This window comes from Bolinopsis microptera, chromosome 13, assembly GCF_026151205.1.
Source record: "Bolinopsis microptera isolate Bmic1 chromosome 13, MBARI_Bmic_1.0, whole genome shotgun sequence".
NCBI classification, from domain to species: Eukaryota; Metazoa; Ctenophora; class Tentaculata; order Lobata; family Bolinopsidae; genus Bolinopsis; species Bolinopsis microptera.
Window position 1 is genome coordinate 10,798,462 of NC_087084.1, and position 17,347 is coordinate 10,815,808.

The 17,347-nt window shown below is 42.1% G+C and overlaps 2 protein-coding genes across 2 annotated transcripts; both read right to left on the reverse strand.

Annotated features, from left to right (window-relative positions):
- Positions 1–670: 670 nt before the first annotated feature.
- LOC134825588 (zinc finger protein 64-like) lies at positions 671–7,328 on the reverse strand. The gene is made up of 2 exons (XM_063837827.1): positions 4,895–7,328; positions 671–1,358 (listed from the first exon to the last, which is right to left on the reverse strand). The coding sequence occupies exons 1-2, from the start codon at positions 7,325–7,327 to the stop codon at positions 1,356–1,358; spliced, it is 2,436 nt and encodes an 811-aa protein (XP_063693897.1). The 5' UTR covers position 7,328; the 3' UTR covers positions 671–1,355.
- A 4,335-nt stretch (positions 7,329–11,663) lies between these two features.
- On the reverse strand, positions 11,664–16,724 carry LOC134824896 (uncharacterized). The gene is made up of 7 exons (XM_063836898.1): positions 16,540–16,724; positions 16,211–16,324; positions 15,485–15,653; positions 15,184–15,300; positions 14,518–14,577; positions 14,153–14,250; positions 11,664–13,851 (listed from the first exon to the last, which is right to left on the reverse strand). The coding sequence occupies exons 1-7, from the start codon at positions 16,658–16,660 to the stop codon at positions 12,209–12,211; spliced, it is 2,322 nt and encodes a 773-aa protein (XP_063692968.1). The 5' UTR covers positions 16,661–16,724; the 3' UTR covers positions 11,664–12,208.
- Between the last annotated feature and the right edge of the window lie 623 nt (positions 16,725–17,347).

Consider the following 17,347-nt stretch of genomic DNA (forward strand, 5'->3'; position numbering starts at 1 on the left):
GAATATCAAATAAACACCATTTACATCTTTAAATGTTTACATTGAACGATTTCAACCTATTTCAACCTAATTCAACCTATTTAGTTGTATGTCAAATGAGAGAGATTCTAAAAAGGCAGGAGCAAGAAAAATGTTAATGATATAAAGCAAAAATAAAGCAAAAATGCTTTTAAATAAATTGACTCAACAAACATCCGAATAACACAAAAGTAAAATCCAGAAATATTTGGATAAAACATTTTCACCAATCGTTGGAATTTCCCAAGAGCATTATGAACTGAGGTGGGTTGTACAACAGCTACAATGTAGCTACAGCTACATATTAATGAGGTTTACTTAACTAACTGAGGCACAAAACATATATACTATACTATTAACATCACTTTTCTCTTTTTCTTAACTTGCTCAACTGCTCATCAGGACGTATTTTCATTCTACCTGCAGTGGGAATATTAGCGTTACTATGGTGAGGAAACTATTTCTACCTGCAGTGGGAATATGTTATTGTTAATATCATAGTATTGTTATATTATAATTAGTTATTAGTGTTACTATGGTGAGAAAACTATTTTTATTGTACTTTATTCATGTCTACCTACATTTTCAAAAGACGAAATTCTGATATTTTTCAGTTGAAACTTTCATGAAACAATAAATGATAGAGGTTAGATCATCATCATCATTAAAAAAGGAAAATATTTGCTCCTACATAAATGTTATCATTCAACTTACTTGCAGAAAGATTTAATCTATGAACTGTCAGTCATTGCAAATTATAAGTTACATAATGTTCATGTACGCATGTCAGCCCTTAAAGGTTAACTACTGAAGAACTGTAATTCACCCCACCTTGGCTGGGTAACCATGGTAACCATATCTAATAACTTATTATTAACGTAAAACTGTAAATAAACATACCAGAAAATTAATCATGGTTATTATTCAAATTTGCATGTAATAAAGAAAACCATTATTATCAAAATTTCACCATTTTTCATCGAAAAGAATTTCAAAATACATCTCAAAAAGCTGAATCAAAACTATCATAACTTATCACGCACAGCAGTTACATTTTGTTCTGAAAACGGAATATTACATTGGGACTGGGGAAGCAGCGGAGGTTGCCCAATAAATGGCACGTTCTGACGAGATGCTCCAAAGGTAGGTCGAATAGAAGTCTGGTTTTGCGAACTTCCAGAAGAATATCCTGAGTTATTTTGAACAGGAGTCTGGTTTTGCGAACTTCCAGAATATCCTGAGTTATTTTGATGGGGAATATGGACGTGAACCTCGCTGGGAGAGAACATACCAGAGTTATGAGGTACATTGTTAGTTGCCATAGTAACATTGTTGACTTACTTGACTTAAGGCGGCTTCAGCGTCCGAGTATTGATGCGCTGTCTCCATAAAACTCTATCCGCCATAAGTCCGCCCATTTCTCCAGTGTCGTTGAGACCCGTGTCAGCTCGTAGGCTATCAACATAGGTCATGGCTGGTCTCCCCCTACTCCGCACCCCATGAGTTGGTTCCCAGAGTAGCAAGCGGTTTGCGACTAGTTCTGGGTGCCGGTGGATATGGCCTGCTAGTCGCATCCTGCGCTCTTGGATCTTCATGGTTGCTCTCGGTAGGTTGCCATAGACTTCTTTGTTGGTTTTTCGCTGCTTCCAATCCACATTAAGTGCCATCCTTAGCATTCTAGTGTAGCAGCCATCAATGCGTTTCTTCAATTGCTCTGTCAACGTCCAGGTTTCAGAACCATAAAGAAGTATTGACTCCACAGTAGCAACAAATAGACGGATCTTTAGTCCTCTTCTAAGGTCAGACTTCCACATCTTCTTTAGCTTGTGGCAGGCTGCCCAAGCCTTAGCTTTTCTGACCCGCAGGTCCCTCTCTGTTGTTGCTATCCAAGCTCCAAGGTAAACAAAGTCTGTCACCTTTTCCAGCTGGTTTCCAGAACAGCTATTAAGACTACTCGCCTCCTCTGTCATGTTCAGAGTCATGAACTTAGTTTTAGAGCCGTTCATGGCTAGCCCAACACTCAGTGCTGCTTTCTCAAGCCTGTCCAGGAGTAGTTTTGCCCCTTCAATGGTATCAGTGATAAGGGCAACATCATCTTCAAACTCGACGTCTGCGATCTTCTCGGCACCAATCCTTCTACTCCGTGCAGGCCTGAGGGTAAACCCAGAGTCCGAGTCATCATCGTCTATAGTCACTGTCATGATATAGTCAATCACGATAATGAACAAGTACGGGGCAAGAGTGTCTCCTTGCAGTACTCCAGCCAGGATATCAAAAATTTCTGTTATACCATCGGCTGTAACTACTTTAGCCTTTGTGCTCGTATAGATACCCTCAATGAGCCGCACTATGGCTTCTGGTATGCCATATGCTTTTAATATCTTCATGAGCAAACCTCTATGCACACTATCGAACGCCTTTTTGAAATCAATGAAAACCATGGTGGCCTTAAGATTTTTGGCTCTAGCACCCTCCATAATTCTTCGTAGAGCAAGGATGTGCGATGTTGTAGAGCGCCCAGGTCTAAAGCCATTCTGGTTGTCCCTTAAAACTTCCTCAAGACTTGGCTTCATCCTGTTCAGCAACATTTTGTTCAGAGTTTTACTGACTATCGATGTCAGAGATATTCCTCTGTAGTTGTCGGTCTTAGTGAGGTCCCCTTTCTTTGGCACAGGAACAATATTACTGAGCTTCCATTGATCGGGCATGAGACCATCACATAATGCATCGTTGCAGAACTTCAGGATGACGTCATCGATGTCCACCCTCTTCATCACTTCAGGTGAGATACCATCATCACCATAAGCTTTGCCTTCTACTATCTGCTTTTTGGCAAGACGTAGTTCCTCAATGGTGAACGGGCCATCCTCTATATTCAGTGGAGGGTGTATATTCCTGATCGGAATACTATTGTCAGGGACTGTGGGTGGCTGTCCAAGTAACCCAGAGAAGTGCTTCCTCCAGTTCTCAAGACGTTCTGTTGAGCTGCCCCCTTCCACGAGTCCACAGCTGGGATTTGTCCTCCCTGAAATATCGTTGACAAGCTTCCAGGATTCCTTGTTCTTACAACGATCAGCAGTATCCTCAACTTTCCTGATCTTTCCTTTCAGGATCTCCTCCTCTACCTCTTTGTAGCAGGCCTTTAACAAATCCTTTTTAGTGGCGACTTCCTCTCTCTTCTCCTCACAAGGCTCCTGATGGTATTGGTCCTTGGCCAAGAACAGTCCCCTCCTTGCACTGTCCACTCTTGGGTCACTTGAGGGGTCAATCTGCTTTTGTCGAGTCTTCTTTGGCAGAAGGCTCTTGTTTGCCGCCTCAATAGCAACCATAAGCTTCCCGTAGCTTTCAGTGGCCCCATCATCCTCCTCTACCAGGCCAGAGAATCTATTCCGAACTTCAAATGCATACTTTTTTTGAAGCTCACCATCCGACTTCAGGGCACTATAATCATAGTTAACTTTTTTCGGAGGCCTGTGTCCTTTCCTAAAGCTAACTTTGATCTTACACACTACAACTCTGTGATCAGATCCCAACGACTGAAAAGTGTTGTAAACTTCAGTGTTCTTTAATGAGTTTTTCCACTTCCGCCGTATGAGGATATAGTCAATCTGACCTTTGTTAAGTGTCCCATCGGATAAGAAGGTCCACCTCTTGTTGACCTTCTTTCTGAAGCGGATATTGGTAATTTCCATATCGCACTCCAGGGCAGTGTCTCTCAGTAGCTCTCCATTCCGATTGGTACGAGTATGAAAGTACCAACGGGAATCTTCTTCACTCTCCTTTCCAAGCCGGGCGTTCATATCTCCCTCTGTGATCAGCAGGTGGTGCGCTGGCACATCATTCATAGCCTGTCTAAGGGTGTTATGGAAATCCTCCGCTTCTTCAACTAGTGCTGCCTCGGTAGGACTATAGGCAGTTATAGTTGTGAGTCTGGGATTTCCGTTGAAAGAGATAGTCAGCACTCTTGAGCCATAGGGTTTAATGAGGCTGATTGCGCTGTATGCTCTTCTAGTCAGCAGAAAGCCCACTCCGCCGGTGGCTGCTCCTGCTCCATTCCTCCATGCTGAAACAGTTACCAAGCTAACCCCCTCCTTGAACTTTTCGATCTTGATCGGCTCCTGGTGGACAATCCTATGTTCTTGGATCCCAAGGATCTCCATGCCACTCTCCAGAAACTGAGTCACGAGTTCAAGGCGCTTGTAACCTTCTCTAGCAGTTCGGACATTAAATGTCCCTACTAGAGCTACCTCACTACAAGAAACCAATGCATCCCCATCCTTTTTTTGTTGTTTTATGTTATTTTTTGTGCCGGGTGAAGGAGCCGGCATATCATCTGTCACCCCTCTCCTAGGGAGTTTTAGGGTGAGAGAGTCATCAATCCGGTCCCCTCCGACATCTAAATCAGTGGTAGGGACTTTAACCCTAGTGTTATTATAAGACATCATCAAACTTTTCAATGGCTGGTGTCTCATGCGCAGTCCCCTGCACATCAGGCAAAGTGAGACACCTACTTAACGCCGGGCGCCACTTGAGCGTTAAATGACTTATCCATCTTGGCCACGTGAGTAACAACTTCCGCTAGAACACTTGTTGCTACTAATCAGTAAGAGTGGGTTTTGTGATGATGTCCTGTCGTTGTATTATTTCTTCTTTCTTCACCAATTCCAATAAATGACTATACGCTTTTGTCCCAAAGCTTAGGGAGATTAGAGTGTGAGCCAAGGCTCCACTTTTACGGGGGCTAACCTTCCCCCTGACTACCTCGTTACCCCAGGCATGGGGGGCCGATCCTGTTACCAGAGCGTGGTCCAGTTTACCTGGGTCATAGAAACAAGGTCAGAGGCAAACGGCCAATACCTCTAACATTGTTAGTTACCATAGTAACATTGTTAGTTGCCATAGTAACATTGTTAGTTGCCATAGTAACATTGTTAGACTTGTAGCGGAACGGGGAGTTGTGAGTGTTCATTGAGTTGACAGTAGAATCTGGAGTGGGTTCCCCAACAGACTGAATCACAGAACTGTTGACTGGTTTAGTTTGATGGTTTTCTAGAACGCATATGATGCTAGAAGACGGTGAGGCAACTGTAGATTTGTTCTTGTCTGATATGGGAGACGTGATGCCCGTATAAGGGGTGTCACGTGTCAAATCAGAACTGTTGTTGCCCGTATAAGGGGTGTCACGTGCCAAATCAGAGCTGTTGTTGCCCGTATAAGGGGTGTCACGTGTCAAATCAGAGCTGTTGTTGCCCATATAAGGGGTGTCACGTGTCAAATCAGAGCTGTTGTTGCCCGTATAAGGGGTGTCACGTGTCAAATCAGAGCTGTTGTTGTCTGAGATAGTTAAAGTTTTACATTCAGTGTGAGCAGTTGCTTTCTTTGCCTCCTCTCTAGCGTATCTCTCAGGGTACAATATCGGGTAAACGTCTCTGTGGTTCTTCTCGTAGTGCCTCCGCAAGTTCTGGGAGTAAGCCGTTCTGAACACACAAGATTGACATGACAATGTTTTCTCCTTGGGAGGTCTCGCTTCTTTTGGAGGTGTTTGTACAACAACTCTCTCAGAAACAAGAGTGACGGGGTTCCCATGGTTACCACCAGAGTCCTCCACTGGACTAGCTTGTGGAGAAGCTTGCAGAGGTTGCCGGTGAATCCTATTAACATGTTTCTCAAGACTTTGCTCACTGTTGGTTCTGAATTTGCAATACTGACATACCACATTGTTCAGAATCAAATTGTTTGGCGTTGCGGCCAGGCCTTTAAACTTATCCCGATGTTTCTTTTGGGCGTGTCTGCGGAGGTTATAGCTAGAGTTTGTGGTGAACTCACAGTACGGGCAGGGAACAGTAGGAGTGGAGGTGACCTCTATCATCTCCGGGTGCCTGTTCTTGATGTGACGTTTCAGGTTACCTAGAGTCATCTTCTCGTTACAATATTGACAGATAACCCCGTTATCTTCCCTCACCTCCTGCTGCTGCTCCTTGTGCCGGTTCTTGATGTGTCTCTTCAGGTTGAACGTGGTGGTTGTTTTAAATTCGCAGAATTCACAGTGGAAGTTCTTCTCCTTAGGGCTGCATTTAATGCTGTCTATCTTGTCCTGGATCACATAGGACATGTCCTGGCGCCGTTTGCCAGCGCACTTTGGTCGCCCGATCACAGTGGTGGAAGTAAAGGTGGGGGATGAGTCGGGCGGTAAAAACTCTAAACTCTCAAAATTACCAGACTCGACACAGCTAGCGCGCAAGTCGATCTTACCAGGACAAGCAGGCTTATTTACTTTCTTAACCGCCACTTCAGGCTCACTGAACTTCCTGTCAAAGTCAAATGTGTTCAAGTGACCAAACTTCATGTGGTTGTTAACCTCGGACGGTTTCTGAGATTTGAAAGGGCAGTACCTGCACAGATGGAACCCATCCAGAATATCCTTCTGCCTTGAAGGAGTCATCATCATGGGCTGCAGACTAGTGTTTGTAGGGTGTCTACGTGGCATGTCCGTGGTAGGTGGCGTGTGTGATACTGCTTCTTGAGTAACCATGGTAACATTGTTAGTTGCCATGGTAACCGTAGTATCTTGAGGAGGAACAAAGCCCATTCGTACAGGAATGTTCCCTGAAGTCAGCTGATATTTGGGATGCTTCTCTCGAAAGTGTTTCTCTATGTCCTCTACAGCGTATATAATATTGTTGCAGAGCAGACATGTGTAGCACTTTGGAGGCCGCAGAGTACACTGGAAATCCAGGTGGGTCTTAATATCATCCTGCATTTTAGTCTTGAAGGAGCAGTAGTTGCAGGAGTAAACAGGGGCGTGGTTAACTTTAACATGCAGAGCAAGAGCATCAGTACTAACAGCCACGAAACTACACAACTGACACTGCAGGGAGTTGTGAGCAGAGGAGGACTGGTTGCTAGGGGTGACGAACCTAGCCATGTTAACCTGCTGGTTGCAGGCTATCAGATCAGCAGTAGAGAGTTGAGGTGAAATGAGCCGGACAGTTTGTCCAGGATACACCATGTTCACCAGATCAGAGTTTATCATCAACTGCTGACCCATTCCAGCAGGTCGTGCGAAAATAAGAGTACCTTTAGGAATAGCAGGGGGTCCCTGTATCTGGCAGATAGTTTCGTGATATCTCAGCCATCTGAGATGTCTGGACTGGTAGCCACATATCTGACACATAAAGGGCTCTCCTTTAATGTTCACCAGTTTTATCACTTTGGGCTGGAAGTCAGCTTCATTATAGGATGCATCGTATACCTCTTCTTTTATTTCTTCTTTGATGTCTGACTCCTCCTTAGGGCACGTGATGCCCATATAAGGGCACGTGATGCCCATATTCAGTCGAATATAAAAACTACTTTTCTAACTGTATCTGAGCATATGTTACAGACTAGTTATTTAAACGTTTTACTTGTGTTTGATTACTGAGTTTGTCTGAATAATTATCTTTTAAAGGGATCATGAAGTGTCCCCGACTTAATCGTCAAAACATTTCACATATACTTTCACATAGAAACAATAATATAAGAATAGGGCTCGGAATTCCCAGATTCGTAACTTAATTATGCATGTGTCGCGTGCAAAATGGATACTACTTCGAAGAAAATTAGACGAGTAACATCCGTCAAGTACACATCAATACACTACGCGTGCCACATATAAATTGTTACTGGGCCGCGCTCAGCCTGTCATTCCGCCGAATCTCTATTCGTTTATGAACATAATAGCCTGAGGTCCCCTGGTAAAATATTCTGGGGTCCCCAGGTAAGGTATAACAAATTTGGTACTGTGAAAATTCTTACAGTCTCTAGATCGAAAACAATGCACAATGGTACACAAATTTTGAAAATCCGAGCAAGTTTATTTTTATCGTGCACCCCCTACTACATCATACATTGGTCAAATAAATCGTTAACGGGTGACACTCGTAAAATATTTGCAATTTGTTTTAAACATATACTCATATATATTATATATACCGTCGACGAGTCCAAAGCTCGGCGCGCGTTTTGGTAGATTATACTCAGTATATAACTTTACTGGCTGGCAATATTATTATTACTACAGGTGAAATTGCGTCTTCACAGCTTGTCGGTTCTAACTAATTCGCTCGCCCAAAAATTTCACGTGACTTAGGTTTTTATGGTTTTACAGCCGTACACAACGGTTTTACATAAACCCTAATCCCAACCCTAACCCTAACGACCATAACCCTTGTCACGTTGAGCTCCGCGCGCGCTCGTAAGTTCATTGCATTTTTTTGCACGTTTCAAACATTCCAAGAATACAATTGCACCACGTAATACAATTCAGCCAATCAGAGAAGAAGAATCCGTAAAGTTAAAACTGCGCACTTTTATAAGGCCCAAAATTAAACTTTTCGCGATAATGCAAAATTTAAATTGTCCCAAATTGTGCTCCTGTGGAGTTAACTTTAGTTTTACGAGACGAAAATTTTGTTGAAAACCAAAACTTTCTATTTCTTTTACTTTTGAAGTTCAAGTTGAAAACCAAAACTTTCTATTTCTTTTACTTCTGAAGTTCAAAGTTAGACCCCTATCAGTATGAGTAAGGTTTCCTGGGGCCATATACAATATAACCAACGCGCAGTTTAACTAGATTTTTTAAAGCTTACACTTTGACAAAGTCAAAACATAAATCGCCACCAACTAAGTCAAATTTAAACTTTAAAATACCAAAAGAACCTAAAAAATGTTGTCAACACAAAAGGGGGCCTTCGGGATGGCCGGGGTTGTAAAAACGCGATCTTCACCCTCAAAATCGACTTTTAAAATTTCATACTTTTCCCCGTCAAAATAAGCCTTATAGTTATATTGAAATATCCCCCCCCCCCCCTTCTCAACTTCCTACCCCCTTTCCTGTAATCTCTTCTTCTGCAGCTTTCCTGAACTCTCGCGGCTCTCTCATGCCCAGCAAACTTTACTGGCTGGCGATATTACTACAGGTGATTACGTCTTCACAGCTTGTTACTGGGCCGCGCTCAGCCTGTCATTCCGCCAAATGAACATAATAGCCTGGGGTCCTCAGGTAACACAGCTTGTTGATTGTAGGTTTACAACCTACCAGGTTACCTGAGGACCCCAGGCTATTATGTTCATTAACATAACCGAATAAAGATTTGGCGGAATGACAGGCTGAGCGCGGCCCAGTAACCTACCAGGACGCGCGCCGAGTTGGACTCGTCGACGGTCCAATATATGGAACAGATATTTTACGAGTATCACCCGTTAAACTTAACTTATTGAGCTCCACGCGCGCTCGTTATGCGTAAGTTCATTGCATTTGCACGCTTTGAACATTCCAAGAATGCAATTGCACCGCGTACCACGTAATACAATTCAGCCAATCAGAGAACAAGAATCTGCAAAGTTAAAGCTGCGCACTTTTATAAGGCCCAAAATAAAACTTTTCGTGATAATTCAAAATCTAGGTTGTCCCAAATTGTGCTCCTGGAGAAGTAACTTTAGTTTTACTTGTCATAAGTTGTATGACCCGCCGCGCCTCCCCCTGTATCGTCACTATAGTGAAGCGACAGTGGGCCTGGGGGTCACCACGTGATACAAAGTTTTACGAGACGAACATTTTGTTGAAAAGCAGAACTTTCTATTTCTTTTACTTCCGAAGTTAGGCCCCTATCAGTATGCAGTATGGTTTTCTGGACAAACCTACTAATTGTAGCGCGATGCACTACTGGGTCGCGCGCGCATCCAATAATGCTTCTCGCAACCACATGCAGATCGGCGAGATGCGAAGGATTGACATCGTGAATCAAACCTACTAATCAATTGTCAATTTTTACCATGCATGAATCCTATTTATTTATAAAAAACATACTAGTATGCAGTATGTAAATATATGCACTCTTTCCAGTCACACTTTTCACTCAAAAGAATTAATGGTACAATACAAATAGGCAACTTGGTCGTTTAGCTCCGGACAGTCTATGCAACGTCTATGCAACGTCCATGCAACAACAAAAGAACCGTCTATGCAACGTCTATGCAACGTCCCTGCACAATGAACACTCTATGCACACTCCCTGCACGGTCAGTCTATGCAACGTCTATGCAACGTCTATGCAACGTCTATGCAACGTCCCTGCACAGTACCATATGAACACCGGCTACTAGCCGGCTAGTAGCCACTTTTGTAATAACAGCTCCTCAACTTCACATTACCAACCGGCTACTAACCGGCACTTGAAAAGTGGTCACTAGCCGGCTACTAACCGGCTACTAGCCGGCTAGTGACCACAAAGTGGCTACTAACCGGCTACTAAGCGGTCACTAGCCGGCTATTAGCCGAGCTCTAAAGCAGACCTACTAGTAGCCGGTTCCAAACCGGCTACTAGCCGGCACTTAGAAAGCGGTCACTAGCCGGTTTGGAACCGGCTACTAGTAGGTCCGCTTAAGAGCCGGCTAGTGACCGGTTAGTAGCCGGTTAGTAGCCACTTGGTGGTTACTAGCCGGTTAGTAGCCGGTTAGTAGCCGGCTAGTGACCGCTTTCTAAGTGCCGGTTAGTAGCCGGTTGTTAATGTGAAGTTGAGGAGCTGTTATTACAAAAGTGGCTAATAGCCGGCTAGTGACCGCTTAGTAGCCGGTTAGTAGCCACTTGGTGGTTACTAGTAGCCGGTTAGTAGCCGGCTAGTGACCGCTTTTCAAGTGCCGGCTAGTAGCCGGTTTAGAACCGGCTACTAATAGGTCTGCTTTAGAGCTCGGCTAATAGCCGGCTAGTGACCGCTTAGTAGCCGGTTAGTAGCCACTTTGTGGTCACTAGCCGGCTAGTAGCCGGTTAGTAGCCGGCTAGTGACCACTTTTCAAGTGCCGGTTAGTAGCCAGTTGTTAATGTGAAGTTGAGGAGCTGTTATTACAAAACTGGCTACTAGCCGGCTAGTAGCCGGCTAGTAGCCGGTGTTCATATGGTACTGTGCAGGGACGTTGCATAGACGTTGCATAGACTGACCGTGCAGGGAGTGTGCATAGAGTGTTCATTGTGCAGGGACGTTGCATAGACGTTGCATAGACGGTTCTTTTGTTGTTGCACGGACGTTGCATAGACGTTGCATAGACTGTCCGGAGCTAAACGACCAACTTCCCTACAAATACATCGTAGGGAAAATTGATCGTGCGTGGTTATTGATTCACAATGTCAATCCTTCGCATCTCGCCGATCTGTGGTTGCGAGAAGCATTATTTGATGCGCGCGCGACCTAGTAGTGCATCGCGCTACAAGCGTGGTTATTAACCCAGGAGACCGTACTGCCTGGCGGGCTTGCTATAGAGGTGATCATTTTTTGATAGCATGTTTGATGTTTGTCGTCGCGCGTGCAGCGTGACGTATTGGCATTGCTCGCTCCTCGCGCGCACGCGTTTTACATTTTGAATTCAGCCATATATGAAATAAGCTCGAGTATCAATGACAATATCATGATACACGTTCTTCGTTCTATACTTTTTTTTCTTGATACACGTTGTTAACGGGTGATACTCGTAAAATATCTGTTCCATATATTGACCGTCGACGAGTCCAACTCGGCGCGCGTCCTGGTAGGTTGTAAACCTACAATACACGTTGTAACCCCTTTGGCTTTTGATCGTGCGCGATGGCCCCCGGCCACAGAAGGCATTTTCTCCGGCTGTAATATTAATTCGTTTTTACTTACAGTTATACGTTTTACAATTCTCTCTAATCTCAAATTTTGTGAATAATGATATAATCCAAAAAGTAAAATAAATGTCTTATAACTGATTAGATAGATATTGCACGGAAATAATTAATTGTAATAGCATGAGCATAAATAATTTAAATAAAACACAGCTAAATTATGCATGACTCGTATCAAGTTGGAGTATGACTTTCATATTATAATCTGCTTTACAGGATGTGAAATCCAAAACCAAATCACTTATATTAATCTTAGCATTTCTGTAAGTATAGAAAATCCAGAAATATAAGTATAAACACCTATGGTCTGTAGCTTGGTATGGTCGCTTTGATTTTCGTTGTGGCCTGGGCTTACTGGGCGACGCTCAGCCTATCATTCCGCCGAATCTATATTCGAAATCTATCCGAATCTCTATTCATATGTTTATGAACATAATATAATAGCCTGGGGTCTCCAGGTAAGGCATATCATATGGCAACTTTTGAGAGCACAACGTGACAATTATCAGTTCACAGATTGCAGTTTTCTATTTTGGTATGAATAATTGCCACTTCGTTACTTGTGTCCCACTCATCTTGCTCGTGCAAAATGTTCAAATATTTCGGTTCCAGAGCTTGTTTCAGCTTGTTCACCACATCGGGGCACCTTGTCTTAATGAGGGCCCTCACAACCGCCAGCAGTACGAAAACCAGAGCAAGACAAAGTGAGGGAATAATGACATGGAGGCGGTTAAAAGGAGTTTTAAAGGATACACAAGAGGACCAGGGAGAGGTGGAATAACCATTAGTAGACTGGACTCGCAAGGAGTACGTGGTGAACGTGTCCAGGTGTTCCAATCTGGACAGTGGGATCTGGAGTTTAACCAGGTTGTATGAGGGGAGGGGTAGGGCGGAGAAACACCCATCTCCTGGAAAAAGCTCCAGGTAAGTCTCAACTCCATCTGAAACGTTAGTCGTGACCAACTCAACGTGTGTTAAACTAATGGTTGTCATGGTGACTACAGGTCGTTTCCGGAGCTCCACGTGCTTGGTGACGAGAGTGAGGTTGGTAGTGTTGGTGCTGCATCCTATTGAGTTACAGGCTGTCACTGACACGTTGTACTGGGTCGCTTGGTATAGCTTTGTCAGCATCACGTCCTCCGAGTACCTCTTAACAGACCATTCCTTGATCTCTTCGGACCGGTTGGATTTAGAGGTAACGCGCACGGTGAAGAAGACGAAACTGTCGTGCCACTGCGGCTGTTGGAAGGTGGCCCAAGTTAAATTCAACAATGTTGTTTCTCTGATAACACTGATTTTACCAACACTCGAGGTTGGGATCGCGGAGGTTGTTCTGAAGACTTGAGGGTCAGTTAAAGGGGTCTGATAAGGGCTCATTACATGCCACGTGTAGTTGTGATAAGGGGTGAGATGGTTAAAACTAACTGAGTTGTTAGAGGTGAGTAGAGGAGGGTGCTCAGAGAGACTCACCACGTACTGTCCTTGGTAGATGTGGAAATGTCCGAGTAGAGTGAGAAGTTCCCAGGTTAGGGACGCTGATGTGGCTGACACTGTTGTAGAGGCTCTGTAGGATCTTATAGGCTTCTCCACGTGAACATACACCGGGGAACTAATGTAAACTACATCGTAACTAATGGAGCATTGGTAGTACCCACCGTCTGATATCAGGGGATACTTTAAAATGATATGGATCGCTTCATCTGTCATTTCTAACTTGGTTTTCCAATTGTTCAGTAATCTAATAGAGTTTCTGTAGCACTGGAAATCTGAACTCATGGAGTTATAAACGGTGAATGTTACAACCGTTTCATCTGAGGGACTGGTAGTGGGGACGTGAACGCCTGGTTTAATAATCGGTGGGATTTTAAGGTCTGTTGTGAATTCTATGACAAATAAAGGGAGAGTAGCGTAGCTGTAGTGGGTGGAGAAACTATTGTTGTGAGTGATTCCTGCATAGTTCTGCTCGGCGAGAATAACAGGATTGTTGTACATAGCATTGAAGCCAAAGTCGAAGGAATCAAAGATGGGGTAGTAGTAGAAGTAGATGCCGCGCGGTTGAGGGTAGAAAACCTCGTCGTAGAAAGCCGGTCTTGTTGTGTTCAGCTTCCAGAGCTCGTACTCAGTCATTTCTCTTTTTAGCTCTTTCATGGAACCTGTTTTGAAATTTTGGTAAGATCAAAATATTTGGCCAGTAGAAAATAACTTATTTGTGAAGACTGAAGATTCATACGATTATGATAATGATATGGCTACCCACTACGGTGTTCATACTTCATATTATTTATAGTTTTAGCCGTTCAGCATTTTTATTATATAAGAACTATATGCTGTTTTATATCAAGTAGACCTATTTATACCGTCAAATCATCGCCATAAGGTCCAACAGTCAACACCAGTATATGGACGATAATGGCATTTTTTAGTATTTTAAAAACATAATAATTTGTTACTTACCTAAGTGTTCATCCTCTGTTTCGTTCAAATCGAAGATTTCGGTTCTACGTGACATAACATAATACTTCTGATTATTCGCCTCCCCACTCAAATCCTTCCTGTTTAGTAAAAGATATTTGGTTCAAACTAACGTTCCTTTATAAGATATGTCGCGGTATTTCCGTATTCTTTGATCTTTCACACCCCAGTGAAACTTGTGTTCGTTAAAACGGCACAGTTCCAGAAGTTAAGAAAGTCCGGTAAATAAATTTGCAAGTTGCAACGTAAGACTGTGCAAAATAACTGGTCTAGTAATCATTTGTCAAAGCAGCTTCAGGGATTAACGTTTTACTGTAAAGGTACTTAAAATTGGCTCATGTCCAAACCTGACTGTTATAAGGATGGGGGTTGAAGCGAGATTGCCACAAACGTTCCGTGCTTCACATCTGGGAGGAGAAAAGTTTTAAATTTTGATTGAGGGCATGGTTGGTGGCAACAGTCTATGCTGAACATTTGATTATATTATTATTACGAGGATGTCATGTAGAGAGAGAATGAGGGGGCAGGGGGGGGGGGGGGGGGGGGGGTACCATTCAAATATTGAGATCTTAGAGGGGTTTTTTTCAGTCTAGTTTTAAGTTTAAACTGATACATATTTGTAGACGATAACAATTAACAATTGTAATTCCCATTTCAGTTGAAATTAATAATCTTACTATATATAAAGCGAGACGATATATATATATATTTATTTATCCGTGCCATTTTACTGACACCACGGCATCAACTTTAACGCGAATTTCTGCAAAAACCGTCAAAGATATACAACTGAAACTTTTTTGACTGGGTCAAATGCTTTAATGGCCTCCAAATCAGCATGAAAAAATAAAAAATTGGCCAAGAAATAGGAGTTTTAGAGCCCAAAATTTGGTACCCCAAGTGGTGTCAAAAACGCGAATTAAATAGGTAATAATTGTTTTAGTCTTTTGAGTCTTGACACAATTTTAGGGTTAGACGGGTTCCTGCTAGTAATAATAATTAATAACTCCTACCTATACCATCCTGAGTCAGCTTCAGAAGAGTTTCTGATAACCAAGTGTCCATCCGCTGTCACAACATGGTCAGAAAATCTGATCTTTACAGTTTTTTCGCAGGAGCTGGAACTGCACCTGATAGAATTTGAATGCTTGCTTGAGTAATTGTTGGTAATTAAGAAAATGGTAGTTAACATTTAATAACAGGTTTAGCATAAGTAAAATAACTCACAAATTGACGGATATACATATTACATGGATCACTTCTACATTTTCCTAAATAATCAATACTAATCAACATAACAGAATAATTAATTACCTGACAACAGTCTTGTCAGGTGTAGGTATACCGGTCACTAAACACGGCACCAAGGCTCCCAGGCCCGCTTTAAACTCGCTCGGCATTGCCTCGTAGAAGAACTGGTCTGCCTGGTGTTCTTGGAGCGAACATGCGTGCGTCACCAGACTGTTGGTAGAGTATAACGTACCTGTTGGGAGGAAGTGAAAATAAATAATACTGTTAAACTTACTGTATTATTTATTTAATTCGCGATTTTTCAGATCTCATATACGTTTTATCTTACTATATATGAAGCGAGACGATATATATATATATATGGATCCGTGCCATTTTACTGACACCACGGCATCAACTTTAACGCGACTTTCCGCAAAAACCGTAAAATATATACAACTGAAACTTTTTTAACTGGGGCAAATGCTTTAATGGTCTTCAAATCAGCATGAAAAAATAAAAAATTGGCCGAGGAATAAGAATTTTAGAGCCCAAAATTTGGACTCCCAAGTGGTGTCACAAACGCGAATTAAATAGGTAAAATAGGTAATAATTAATTTAGTCTCTCGAGTCTTGACACAACTTTAGGGTTATACGGGTTCCTGCTAGTAAATATAAATCATGAGTAATGTGTTTTTAAGAGTAGTGCAGTTGAAATGATACTGAACTTTCAATGATGGCAGAAATGGAACTGCTAATTAACCAATTAATTAACTAATTGATTTATTAACTAACTAACTAACTAATTACCTGTTCCATCCTGTATAAGACTATGAAACTGTTGTCTATCTTGTGTGTCCTCCACCACTGCACTCCCTCGTAACAGGTTAGATTCCTGAGCTCGGTAATCTGGACTTGTTTTATCTGAGGTAATGATATTAATTAATTGATTGATTGATAATGTTACTTTTTAAGTTTTTATGCTTTGTAATCGTTATTTATATCTAGCCTTGTTTCAGGGGATGTATTTAATCGTAGTTGTAGCAGTACTTTGAGAAAACTCAGAAGTAACCCAAAAGTAGACATGTATTAAATATGATAATCTAAATAATTGTTAAACATTTTGATCACTTACTCACCAATATTCTTAACTAATATCCGAGTGCCAGGTATTGAGACTGGAGAGGCTGGAGGAAGAGCAACAAAGGTAACTTCACACGTGATCACATCCAGAAGTAGTGCTAAAATCAGGAGCAACATTATTAAGACATTCTACATTCTTCTATCTAGTCTTCATAGCATCGTCTCGCTTCATGTCATTTCTGGTGAAGATTCAAGATAACTATATAAGCATTTAAACTACACTTTCAAAATCCAACAAAATTAGTTTCTTGGTCTGGAACTACAAGTATACAATCAACAGGAATATTGAATAGTTTGGTGAAATAATTCAATAGCAGAACAATGAAGTTAATCGTCAGGGTAATTTTGACCCAGTTGAAATAGAAAGATGCTAAATCTATTTATAGGATCATTTAAAAATAATATTTCCGTTGATCTGACTAGAAGGATCAAAACGTAACAACAAATACTGAGCATTTAAAAGCACAAACCACAAGGAAAATTGGGTTATCAGACACCGAATTAATAAAAGAATCGACGCCATACACGAGTGGGAATACGGGTCTAGGGGTCTAATGGGTAATCACTGAAGCGATAAATAATTAGGGCCGGAATAAATCCGACCTAGTCATTAGTTGGTGTCTTCTTTCGATTTCATAACAGGTCTAGAAATAAACTGTCTCGATCAGTTAAAACCCTTATTATTGTATTTGTCATCACTGAGTCTATCCAGAAAAAAGCAGAAACTGAGACTGAATGAGACTGAATAACACGACTTAATCAGATTAATCTGTTAATAAGAACTCTAGAACAGTCGGAAGACAC

Excerpts from the sequence above, each read along its gene's own strand:
- LOC134825588 (XM_063837827.1), bottom strand. The coding sequence starts at position 7,327 with ATGGGCATCACGTGCCCTAAGGAGGAGTCAGACATCAAAGAAGAAATA.
- LOC134824896 (XM_063836898.1), bottom strand. The coding sequence starts at position 16,660 with ATGTTGCTCCTGATTTTAGCACTACTTCTGGATGTGATCACGTGTGAA. Across the intron at positions 16,325-16,539 it reads GATATTAGTTAAGAATATTG|ATAAAACAAGTCCAGATTAC; the intron begins GTGAGTAAGTGA and ends TCATTACCTCAG. Across the intron at positions 15,301-15,484 it reads CCTGACAAGACTGTTGTCAG|GTGCAGTTCCAGCTCCTGCG; the intron begins GTAATTAATTAT and ends AAATTCTATCAG.